At 42.1% G+C, this 13,240-nt stretch overlaps 1 protein-coding gene across 7 annotated transcripts in view; it reads right to left on the bottom strand.

The window, feature by feature from the left end:
- Positions 1-13,240, bottom strand: part of CFAP61 (cilia and flagella associated protein 61) — a 163,662-nt gene that overhangs the window by 54,927 nt on the left and 95,495 nt on the right. For all 7 annotated transcript variants that reach the window (XM_081950243.1, XM_081950245.1, XM_081950247.1 and 4 more), the window contains 2 exons: positions 11,571-11,739; positions 4,144-4,318 (listed from right to left, as the gene is read on the bottom strand). In XM_081950243.1, coding sequence (XP_081806369.1) covers positions 4,144-4,318; positions 11,571-11,739 — 344 coding nt within the window. The remainder of the gene's footprint in view (positions 1-4,143; positions 4,319-11,570; positions 11,740-13,240) is intronic.

Genomic DNA, 13,240 nt, shown 5'->3' with positions numbered 1-13,240 from the left:
AATTTTGTCACATTGTCAAAGGATGCAATAAAATTAGTCTGGCATGATCTGTTTAATGATTAATACCTAAGTGGTATTTAGTGAAACAAATAACGAAATGAGACAATTATTAATCAGCCTTACTAGAAATAAAAGACACAATTTGGCCACTTTAGAGATCCTTTAGAGAGTTAGAGATCCTACACACCCACTTTGTGATCTGTTTCTGTTGCTCCCCTCTGGGAGGAGGTTTCAAAGTATCTATAGCAGGATTACTAGATTCTGTAACAGCTCTGGTTCCTTATGCCATGTGATTCTCTAATGTACTGCTATCTTGAGGGGGGGGGACAAACTTTAAAATTAATGGTAAAAATCCAATCAATTTCTAAACAAATGGACAATACATTCACAAACTTGCATAATTATGATCCATGGAAATGTTAAAATCAGGCAAATGCATGTTTGTTAATTTGAAAAAGATTTGGAAACCTTGAAGATAATTATTGCTACTGAATTAGAAGAAAAGGATCAACCTCATATAATATATTACAAATCTACAAACTGTACTAATTAAAATACATGGGCAACTCACCAGAAATAATTAGAAACAATCTACTTTTGATACTGAGCAGCAGAAATCTTTATTTAATTACATGGAAGAATGCATTCAGGAAATCCTCCCCTATATCTTCCCCTTTAACCAATACATTATAATACCAGACACCATGTCAGTCTCTACTTTCCTTGCTTGCTATCGGCTGCCATAGAAACGGGGAGGGAGGGGGCTTGAGATTTTTGGGAGGGGGAATTACTGGTGCTGGAGGAGTATGAGAAGGGAGTTTTGTTCTCACCATCTTCTGCGCATGCTGGTGGCTTGTGTTTGGACTTGGTCAAGGCCAACTGTCTCGCATACCAACTTGATGAGGCTTTTTGAAGATGCACCCCACATGACCTTAGGGAGTTGCAGATTGGACATTGGGTTGGGGAATTGGGGGGAGGGTGCTGGGTAAACGTTTGATATGTACATGTTCGCGCCTTTTTGGCTCAGATCTTGCTTTTCTTTTTGCTGCTTTCAATTCATATCTAATAAAAGTACTTTATCTCTATTCAAATGGAGTTGAGGTTTTTATTTCTTGGATATTGAAGGAGGCATGCCTGACAGACCAGCTTTTACATCTTTCAAGGAAACTACCAAATTGAAATACCATGTATGTAAAGTTATGTTTTATCTAGAGTCCCCTTTACAAATAATCTTTTGTTTTTGCCTGTCTCTTGGACATGAGGTCAAAAGAGTTACAATAGATCTTGCCACCATGGATCTTTATAGGGTTTGCATTTCTCTGTTGAATAACAGTTATAGCATTAGCTATTAAAAGGAACAATTTGCAGCAAGCTGGAATTATACACTCCGAGAACATAATTTCACAAGAAATACATTTTCTATCAAATGAAACTTGGGAATGAGACTGGGAATGGACAAACCAATATTAATTGATATTCAAATAAAGCTAAAAGCAAAATAAACTCATGTGGTGTATCAACATTGCAACTTGAAAGATTTATTTTTTTTGTGATGGCAAAGATAGCTGCTGTCACTATTGCTCTAATTAATTTTTATGACCCATTAAGAATATTACTGAAATAATTCAAAGCTTTTTTTCTAAATTATAATCTACAAACTACCAAAATATAATTTATGGTGGAGATTTCACCTCAATTTAGGACTGTCAGGAGATCTGAGAGACATGGATATCAACATGATTTAAGATAGATTATATTTGCATTTGTTCTGCCTTGATGGATCAGTTTAGGGATTCTTCAATGTGTTCCACTGGAATCTCAGACCATGTTTTTAGTGACTACAACTGGGAAATTTAATAATTATAAATACTAGGTGGTACAAATAGTGCTTGTTTAGTGACTGCCTTGGACAGCAACCATTTGCAATTATGATAGTGATGAAAAAGTAACTTTTGATCTTTGTAGTTATAGACAAAGAATTGGAATATCCAAGGTTTTTAAGGGGTTCATGAATTAAGAAATGTAAAACATACTTTTTATAATTTAAAATTTAAATTAATTCATCAAAAATATTATGTTGTATTTATTGGACACTCAAAGAATATTTTAAAATGGATCACTGTCTATTTTTCAAAATATCCTTTGTCCTCAAATTAGATGAAGAAATATTTATATAGTCTAGATTTAATAATAAATTTGAATTCATTTTATGTGCCTGGTTATTATATCAATCTTTTCCCCTTATGTTAATTAGTTTTTCTTTATCAAATTTTTAATGATTATATTATATCTAGGGATTGTTTTTGTTCAATGAATCAAGCAGTATCTTTTTTCTTGTTGGCATTATAGGAGTTTTTTGCATGTCAACATAAATTTTAAAAAAAATTAAATAAAAGCTGCATTCAAATTACTATAATTTATAAGTTTATATAACAGCAGCAACCATAAATTTTGGGTAAGATGACACAGCAGTCTTTGGTTTAGTGCATATGTAAACAGCCTTTCTTCATCACCTAAACTTGGGGGATTGTTAGGTGGATTGCATAAAGGGAGCAAACGTGCATTCTATAAATTTTATACTTGTGTGCACATGTACGGTACATGCACACAAGCACACACACAAAGGATGCACGCATGACACTGCTCACTAAATGCTTCCTATCAAGTCGGAATAAAAAGGGCAGTTTTCCTGAATAATATGGCCTGCAAAATGCTCTTTACGTCGTCGTCGCCCCCTCGCCCCCCCCGAATACATTCTGCTTCTTAGGTCCCAAAAGGGCAGATCTAACAGAATAAGTCATTAGTAAATGGGACTGAATTGACTGGATTTGTCAATGCAGGAGCAGCCTTTTCCTAATATTACTCAAATGAATTAAACTGAGAAATGAGATAGATTAAAAAGGCATCTTTTCTGCAATTGCGGATAAGAGCAGGAGATTGTACACAGTATCATTTGCTCCACAAATAAAAGACATATCTGAACAAGTAAATCCATTCCTCACGTTTGCAATAAACAAAGCAAGGTATAAAAAGTATTCTGTTTAGTTTCACAAAAATCAACATACAATCACGTCATTATGAATGGGCATGTGAAATGATATTGTATGTATAACCACATTGGAACGCCACTGGAGGTGCAAATTAATACACACTCAATGCTATTTCCAACATGGAAATAAGGGACCTCAAAAGAAAAAGTGCTGAGAACGAGCAATTGTTAGCAGCCACTTCTGAGCTGGTTGCAAAAGAAACAATTATAGATAGTCCTCGACTTATGACCACAATTGAGCCCAAAAATTATGTTGCTAAATAAAATTTGTTAAGTGGGTTTTGCCCCATTTTACGACCTTTCTTGCCACAGTTGTTAAGTTAGTCACACTGTTGTTAAATGAATCTGGCTTTCCCACTGACTTTGCTTAGATGGTTACAAAATGTGATAACAGGACCCCAGCATACAGCAACCATCATAAATATGAATCAGATGCCAAGCATCTGAATTTTATCATACGACCATGGGGGTGCTGCAATGTTTGCAAGTATGAAAAACAGTCTAATTGCCTAATTCCAGGTCAGAAGATACCACTCATTGAAAGAAAACTGAACTGTGCTGTTGACAAAAGTAACACTTCTGAGGCATGCAATTTAATGAAAGGATGCATTTGCATCCATATAAACATCACACGCGTGGTATTAGCCAACTGTAGTACCTTTTACAGTATGCAGATAGTTCTACAGTAAATCCCCAAAAGTCAAATTTTCTTTTCTTTTCAGCTTTTTCTGTCTTAGAAAACCTTGTGTCTAGCTGCAAAACATATTTAATGATATTACTATCTCATATGTTAATTAACAATCCCAGACTTTGTGCTTGGGTATTTCATTTCAGTTAATCTAATTTCATAAAGCAATTATAGATAATTCTTATTTTCAATCTTTGTTCCAGGCATGAAATATAAATGTCTCCAAAACTGACATTGTAAATTAATCTGTACATTGTAAATTAATCTGTACAATAAATAAGAGTAGAGGAAACCGTTTGCAAGGATTAATTAAGCTATAATTATATGCTAGGAATGGAGATGCAATTTGCCAAGAAACACATAAACCTCTGCTGTCTTCCTGTAGTAGAATTGGTAAAACCGTTACCTGTGGAATCAATCACTTTTTCTTTTAGCCACTTCGTTGCTGCTAATGCATCTTCATCATCAGAAATAATAAAAAGATTGGAGGGCACTACTCCTGTGTATCTCTGTTTATAGTTTGTTGATACCTCTCTGTTGGTTAATAGTTTTTTGATATCTGCACCACTAGGACATGGGACCTATATTTACAGATAAATAAATATCACTCATCATAAAATTCTAATTTTCTCACAGATACAACTATTTATTAAAATATGTTCTGCTTCAGCAATTCATATTTTTATAATGAGCTATAAAATTACTAAGCAAGCAGTAACTCAGCAGCCAATCCATAGAGGGGGAAATGTGCTACATCTGGCTGAGAAAATAAACATATTTTAATTACAGAGAAATATTGATGTTATAGATACTTGACACATGAATTTAGGTCTTTAGGTCTACAGGCAAAATACAGATTTTATTTTAACAGATGTTACTGTTGTGTTCACTTACCTAAGCTCCAAATATTGAGACAAATTGAGAAAGACCCACATCACATTGAAATTATACAAACTAGTCTTACACTTATTTTCAGTGATACTCTAAACTTGTCTCATCTCAAGAATGCAAACTAAAATTTGAAAGTATATTGGAGACTAGCCCTTCATCACCCAGGATCAAAATATGGAGAACAATTGAACTTTTGGTGTTAGATTGAGTTTCCTTTACTGTACTCATTTCTTCCCTTTGCAAGAGAATTGGCGTTGGTCCTTACTTGATACGCTCATTTTCTGGTAGAGACAAGACAGCAGCCAGACTGGGTATGCTCCGTCCATTAACCAATCGGACGGAGTCTACACTTATGATGTCATCGGGTCCTTGTGGCTCCTCCCCAGTTTCAGATGAAGGAAAACTGTAGACTCAAGTGAGAATTGTGAGCAAAAAGTGAAAGTTCATAGTCACTCTCTCTCTCTCTCTCTCCTCCGCACAAGGAATCCCCTCGCGTGACCCATACCAGGGTGGGGCTGGCTGCTGTCTCTATTCTACTAGAAAATGAGCATATCAGGTAAGGACCAACACCCATTTTCCTATTATTGTAGAGACAGCAGCCAGACTAGGATGTACCAAAGACTGGGCTATCCACTAGGGTGGGAAATTGGGAAAAATGGCCGTTAGGGCACAAGCACTTGTTGCAGCACCCTGCGCCCAAAGGCCACATCAGCCAATGCATACTTGTCCAACTTGTAATGACGTAAGAAGACTGTGGGAGATGCCCAGGTGGCTGCCCTTTAACTTCTTCCAAGGTAGCTTGAGTGGATCAAGCCGCAGGTGTCGCAGCGCTGCGTGTAGAGTGAGCTGTAATGTTTGCAGGGATCTGTATGGATTGAAGTTCGTAAGTCGGTTTAATACAGGCTCTTATCCAGCACCCCAGATTAGACGATGAAGCCTTGGTACCCAAGGCGGCCTAGCGAAAGGAGATGAAGAGAGCTTCTGAGTGGCGGAACGAGGCGGTGTGGTCGATGTAGATCTTGAGGGCACAACATACATCAAGAGTGTGCCATTTGCACTCCCTCTCGTGACGGGGAGACGGACAGAAATCAGGTAAGGTCAACTCCTGATCTTGGTGGAAACAGCTATTGACCTCTGGTATGAATGTCTGGTCCAGTCTTAACACAACTCGGTCTGGATGGAACATGCACAAGTCATGGTTGACTGAAAGAGCAGCCAAATCAGAAATACGTCTGGCTGAGGTTACAGCCACCAAAAACAGTGTTTTGAAGGACAACAGTTTCAAAGAAGTGGATCTCATAGGTTCAAAGGGCGTGGAAGTCAAAGCCTCTAGGACACGAGGTAAGTCCCAAGTGGGATATCTATTGGCAGGGGGATGCAGGTTGGAAGCTCCACGGAGAAATCTCCGGATCAAGGGGTGAGAAGGTAGATGTTCAGATGCCAGGGCATCCAGAACAGAGGCCAGAGCAGCCACCTGTCAGTGTAGCATGTTAGGGGTAAGTCCCTGATCAAGCCCCCTCTGCAGGAAGTCCAATATCTACAGAATGGATGCCCTAAGTGGGTCAACAGTCTTGTTGGAACACCATAGAGAAAAAGTACGCCATGTGGCATCATAAATGCGGTTAGTAGAGCTTCTAGGTGATGCCTAAATTGTAGCAATGACTTTGAGGGAGATGTTATCGGCTGTTAAGGCTTGCCGCTCAATCGCCATGAGGTTAATTGCAGCCACTGGGGGTCGGGATGACAAACTGACCCTTGGTGTAGAGACAGGAGAGACCGTGGGATGTGCCATGGGGTGGAAATTGACAGAGTCACTAGGTCGGCATACCAAGGCTGGCAGGGCCAATTCGGCGCTAGCAGCAACACTTCTGCCTCCTGCTCCAGCATTTTTTGAATTACCCTCTGAATGAGGGGAAGGGGAGGAAATGTGTACAGGAGACCCCTGGGCCACTGGCATCTGAGAGCATCTACTCCTTCTGCCATGGGGTCCATGAACCTTGAGTAATACCTGGGTACCTGGTTGTTGTCTGCCGTTGCGAACAGATCTAGGACTGGGATGCCGAACCGTAGTGTCAATCGATGGAAGAGGTTCAGATGGATGCTCCACTCTGCCTGATCTATCGTTGCCCGGCTCAGCCAGTCTGCTTGGACATTGGAGACCTCTGAGATGTGTTTTGCCCTGAGAGATGACAGGTGAGATTCCGCCCACTGGCACAACAGGTTGGACTCTTGCATCAGGGACCAGGAACAAGTTCCCCCCTGTCCGTTTATTCGTGCCTTGGTTGTGGTATTGTCCGTGAGGACTAATATGTGTCGGGCCTGAACTCTGTGGTGGAAGTGCTTTTGTGAATATTTATTTATTTATTTATTTGCACTTCTAGACCGCCCCCTCTCCCAAAAGGGACTCGGGGGTATACCTTGGGGGTAGAGGATAGACCGAACGGAAGAGCTCGGTACTGGAAGTGCCTCCCCCCATAGGAGAAGCGGAGATATTTTTGGTGGTCTATGAAGATGGGGATATGACGGTAAGCTTCGGTCAAGTCTACCGATGTGAGGAAATCGCCTTTCCTGACTGCCTGGAGGATGGTGTGCAGAGAATGCATTTTGAACCGCCGATAGACAATGTGGCGGTTCAATGTTTTTAGATCTAAAATTGCTCTCCATCCCCCAGAGTTCTTTGGTACCACAAACAGGCGGGAATAAAAACCCTGCCCTTCCTGATGGGGAGGAACTGGTTGGATGGCCCGGATCTCCAACAGGTGCTGAATGGCCTGTTCCATCAGTGCTCTCTTGCGAGGACAACGAGAGACTGGGCATGGCACGAACTGTTCCTGGGGGATGGAGAGGAATTCTAGCATGAGACCAAATTTGATAGTTTTGAGTACCCAATTGTCTGTTGTGGTCTCCTCCCAGCGGTGGGCAAAGAACCGATTGGAAGAGAGTCCAGATAGTCATTTCCTACGTAAAAAATGGCGGTTGCCTCCTCCACGGTAAGATTTCTTGGAGGGGAAATGCTGTGTGTTTCTATTGGACCTGTCCTGGTGAGATCCCTGTCTGGGAGTGTAGGATTGGCATTGTGGATGGGGGAAGGAAAGTCCCTCATCCGCCGGTCGAAAGGGCAACCTCCTATAGAAGGGAGTGGGCCGACTGTCCTGTTTCTTGTAGATGGATGAAAGGACCTTGCACTTGTCTTTAGATTCCGTGAGGTACGGGTCTAAGAGATTACCAAACAATTGGGTGCCACTGAATGGGGAGGCTGCTAGACGCCACTTGGTACAGACATCCGCCTGCCATGGCTTGAGCAAAGCAGACGCCTGGCCGTGACCGAAGAGGCCATGGCTTTAGAAGCGAATCTAGCAACATTAAGGGAAGAATCAGCTGCAAATTCAACCGTTGTCCTGATCTTGTTGAGATCCCTATGTGATCTAGTGTCAGTAGGAGCGATGCGCTCCTGAAGCTGTTCGATCCAAACCAGGGCCGTCCTGGAGAAAAAGGAAGTGGCTGTAGAGGCCCTAGCAGCCCAGGCCCCAGCCTGATAGTTTTTGACTAAGGTTTGATCTGACCTTTTCTCCTCAGGCTTGAGAACCTCCTCAGGGGCTCCAGAGACCACAGTAAGGGAAGACAGGGCTGCAACCGGTGCATCCACTGCAGGAGTCTTGAAGAACTTGGTGAGGTCTGGTGCAATGTTGTAGAGATGTTTGTCAAGGTTGGTCGGCTGTGGGTCCATGCCTGGAGACTCCCACTGCTTCTGGATGACGTTCAGGAATACCTTGGGAACAGGGATCACCTCTTTTTCCACCGTGGGTTCGGTGAATGGGGTACTGGGACCCTCAGTTGAAGCCGGTTCTGCCGGTTTATCCTGTGAAGTAGAAGCTGAAGCAGAAGATGGTAAGTTAGTAGCTTTAATGGCCTTAAATAGAAGGGACTTGAAATGATCAGTTTTGAATAATCCGGTAAAGGCAGGGGTATCTGGGGTGACCACCTTGTCATCAGACAGGTCTGAGTCCCGCAGATTATCTGGCTCCCCGCCAATTGAGGCCTGAGAAGTAGAGGCAGAGGGATCAGGTCGCTGAGCTGCAGCAGAAGATTTATGTTTATGGCCATGTGATGGAGCAGGTTGGGGGTGCTGTTGTAGGCCAGCAGCCATGACGTGTTTAATGGTTTCAGCAATTATGGTTGCCATATCAGCAGAAGAGGTGTACATGGTGTGGGGGGACCTAGAGCCATGTGTAACCAGGAGGGAAGCCTGTTCAAAGGTGCACTCCCTATTGAGAGGGACATCAAAGAAATTGCCTCTGTTGTCAGGTTCCATAGAAGACAAGGACTCTGAAGAAGACAATTCCCCTTCTGAATAGGCCGGGGGGGGTCAGGGCCCATGGGAGGCAAGACCGGTGGAGTTGGGGATGCCACTTGGTGATCCTCGGCGGAGGGAGGGAGGGCTGGGCAGTTAGACTATGTTGTTGTTTTTGGGCCCTCTGAAATTCTTTCTCAAGGGCCTTCTGCCTACGCTCTTCTGCCCTGGTAATTGCTTTAGAGACCTTGGGGTTTACTCCTGAGGAAGGGGCCTCTTTGGCTTGCCTCTTCCTGCTGCTCTTTGCCCTTGATTGCCCTGCCTCCTCTAGTCCTGTATTCGCATCCATAGCTGGATCAGCCATTTTCCCAAACATAAATCAACACCCCAATAAGATAGACAACTGTCTCATCCGTTTGCTGGCCAGGCGCTCCTGATCTGGTCCACCTGGGGTGATCCCATGTTGCTGGCCCTCCAAACGGCTGCTGTAGAATTCACGCCTTTTTTAAAGCGTCCAAAATGGCAAACTTTTTTTCTTTGAGGCGTTTCTGAGCCTAAAAATGGCCACCGCTATCTTCACGGGCTTTTCCAACCTGCAAAATGGCTGTCAATACTAAGTGTGGCCAGGCGATCTGCAGAATGGCCACCAGACTCGTCTGAAACCGCTGCGTGTGAAACAGCTGGTCACTCATCCCTCTGAGTGCCCAGAATCAAGGAGCGCCGCGGGGAAACAGCCGTGGAGCCGTAGCTCGTGAGCTGGCCGATCTGATTGCAAGGCAGGCTTCCTGAACGAATTCGTGGCCACAGGCAATCAGACGGCTCAGGAGAGGTAGCCAGAAATCAGTGTTGAATTTCCCTCCAATTTGTAGAATAAAGGATTATTTAAGGAACCAATTTAAAGGAACAACAAAAATATTTGGAAAAATTCACCAATTAAAGATGTAATTAAATAATTTGGAGGAGAGATCAATTCTCACAGCCAGTCCAGGTTGGACTGAGTCTGAAACTGGGAAGGAGCCACAAGGGCCCGATGACATCATAAGTGTAGACAGTCCGATTGGTTAATGGATGGAGCATACCCAGTCTGGCTGCTGTCACTACAATAAAATTTAAGTGATTTTTTTCCCAGTCAATAGCATTATAACTTTTTAAAATAATTTATTTATTATAATTTCTTTTTTACTCCTTTCATTTCCCTAGCTTCTCAGTTTTTTTCTCCATTTTCTGCTATTTTTTGTTTTTTCCTTATTTTGTCTCACTTCCTATTCTCATGAGAGAAAATATGTACAGTTTGTGAATAATCTTGCCTTTGCAGCAACCACTTTGGGTAATTGTACCAAAGCCCTTTAAAAATGCAACTTATACATAGAAAGTTTGAGGGATTCTTTATTAAACTGTTGCAAATGGATGTTGTCAAGCCCCTGCTGAAGTATTTTCAAGGAAGCAGTGTCTACCATCTGCTGAGATGAAGCAAAATAAAAACAAAACAAAACAACTGGCTAAAACTAACATTTTCCACCCGTTCTTTGGAACAACTTCTGTTTGAAGAGATTTCAGATACTGAAAAATTGCAAAGGTTGAATAAAAAATAATGCATTCAGTGTTCTTAGTTGGTAGTACTGATGCACTAGAAGCTTTGTCATGTTCTTTAGCATTTGTTATTCTTTTTTAATTGACAAGAGATTGTTATGAGAAAAGGTTGTCTTCCTATTTTCCCTGACATGTAAGTCTACAGGTTATTCTGACTCAGTGCAGTTTAAGAGGAACTAGTTAAAGATAGTTGATGAATATCTCAAAACGAAATTGATTTTAAGATTGCTATTTCATAAGAAGAAAATACCCAACCATTAACAGTTCTAAGGCCCATAAAATAAAATAATCTGGTATTGAAATTTGACAACTTTTATGAATATTTGATGACATAAAAACTAACATAAACATTTATGACATAGTACAAATGTCATAACACATTTTCTGTGGTCAACCCCTGATGTTTGACTGTGCTGTACAATTTAATATGGGCTATTTTCCAAGCAGACACATCTCTGAATATCTCCTTGAATTTTAAAGAATTTTTCCAATGAAAGGAGTACAGTAGAAAATCTGCCTTTGTTGAAGACATTAAGGAATCTGGTAAGAAAATACCTATCTCCAAAACAATGATCCAAATCCTTTAGTAAAAATAAATAGTTAAGTGTAGCAACTTGTTTATTGGGGAGCCTTAGAATTCCAATCCTGTTAGATTTGTCAAATACATCAAATCAGATTAAAGATGAACTCTTATGCTTCAGTAGCACAGGCTCTCATTTGTTAATAGATTATCTAAATCTCGGACTGATTCTGAGATTTTAATAAGATTTCTAATAAACTACAAGTTACAACTGCTTATATTGAATTCAGCCATGATGATTTTTACTAAAGACACTGATTTTGATTCTTATAGACTATTTCTGAAATTATTTGTTCAATTAACCATGGGACCACAACCTTGAAAATAACTAAAAAGAGGATAAAAGTAAGATTAAAAATATTTTGGATAGGAATTCCAAACATATTATTATATATGCAGTATAAATTAATTAATCTGAGTTCAATGAAAATTTTCCCAATTTAACTAGGTATGGGAGTGCTGCCTCAACATTTGGACTTACCTGATACTGTTGGCCAGTGCAGAGAATGAGATGATCATATGGCACTTCTTTCTCCTTGGAAACTGTTACATGTTTTGCAGACCTGTTTATAGCAATCATTTTTCCAGCCACAACATTAATCCATGAACCAAGTGACATCATTGCATAGTCATCCTCATTAAAACAATAACTGTAAAAAAACAACAAGTTTGTTTTAGTAATTGAATGTAATTATTAATTATATTCTGGTAAATTGATTAAAATCCCATAATCAAGTCTTCTTGCTCCTGTTCAGAAAGTTTACTAAAGTCCATAGTAAGGTATTATATTACCCGCACAAGAAAACACATGAATTGGAATGAAACAATAGGAGGTGCTTACATTTGCTGGTAAGAAAATAATGGATTAGCAAGAAATGCAGATTACTGCAGAAACAGCTGTTACAAACTTGTAATGCATTAAACCAGGGGGTATTCCAGAGGTGGGTTTCAAGTGGTCCGGTCCTGTATGTATGTACCGGTGCCAGAAATCCGGCGTGCGTTTGTGTACCGGAGCCTCCAGAGGCCCCGTACCGGAACAGTTCCTACTCTGGCTTGCTCCCATGCTAGCTCCCCCCACAGACCTTCCCTCTTCCCTCCCCCTCCAGAGAGCCCATGCCGGGAGAGAGGAGGCAGGCTGGTTTGAACGTGGGTGAGCGGGTGGTTTAATGGCCTCCTTCACTGTTTTGGGCAGGCAGAGATAGAAAGGAGGCACACGATAGCCGAGGGGAAAGGCACTCCCCATCGCCCTTGATGGAGGGGGTGCTTTATCACGAGCCTTGCTTTTTCCACCTAGTGCAGGAGGAAGGCAGAGAAAGAAAGAAGGCATGTGAGAAAGAACCCCCGCCACCAAGGGCGAAGGAGAGCTCCTTCGCCCTTGGCTATCCCGCACCTCCTTTCTTTCTCCGCCTGCCCAAACAAGTGAAGGAGGAAGGTGAAGAAAGAAAGGAGACTCATGAGAAAGCACCCCACTTTCGCACTTGGTAGAGGGGGTGCTTTCTCGCGCACCTCCTTTCTTTCTCCGCCTGCCCAAATGAGTGGAGGAGGCAGGTGGAGAAAGAAGGAGACTGGCATTCAAACTTGCTATCATGCACCTCCTTTCTTTCTCCGCCTGCCTGAATTAGTGAAGGAGGCAGGTGGAGAAAGAAAGGAGGCACGTGAGAAAGCACCCCCGCCACCAAGGGCGAAGAAGAGCTCCTTCGCCCTTGGCTATCCCGCGCCTCCTTTCTTTCTCTGCCTGCCCGAACTAGTGAAGGAGGCAGGCGGAGAAAGAAAGTAGACTCGTGAGAAAGCACCCCCGCTTTTGCACTTGGTGGCAGGGTGCTTTCTCGCACACCTTTCTTTCTCTGCCTTCCGGAATGAGTGAAGGAGGCACTCACTGGCCACTAAACCGCCCGCTCGCCTGCATTCAAACCAGCCCGCTTCCTCTCTCCCGGCATGGGCTCTCTGGAGGGGGAGGGAAGGTCCCTCCCAAGACCTCACTTGTTCTGCACCCCAGCGATAGCAGCTGAGCGAGGGAAGGAGGAATTCTGGGAGTTGAAGTCCACAAGTCTTAAAGCTGTCAAGTTTGAACACTCCTGGGTTTTTTTTTTGTAAAGGGTTACGGGTGCAAGGGTCTTGTAACTTGACGGCTTTAAGACTTGCACACTTCAA

Source organism: Natrix helvetica (genome assembly GCF_964273705.1).
Source record: "Natrix helvetica genome assembly, chromosome: 4".
In the NCBI taxonomy this organism is placed as follows: domain Eukaryota; kingdom Metazoa; phylum Chordata; class Lepidosauria; order Squamata; family Natricidae; genus Natrix; species Natrix helvetica.
The sequence above is the reverse complement of the archived record's forward strand: the minus strand, read 5'-3'. Positions and strand labels throughout refer to the sequence as shown.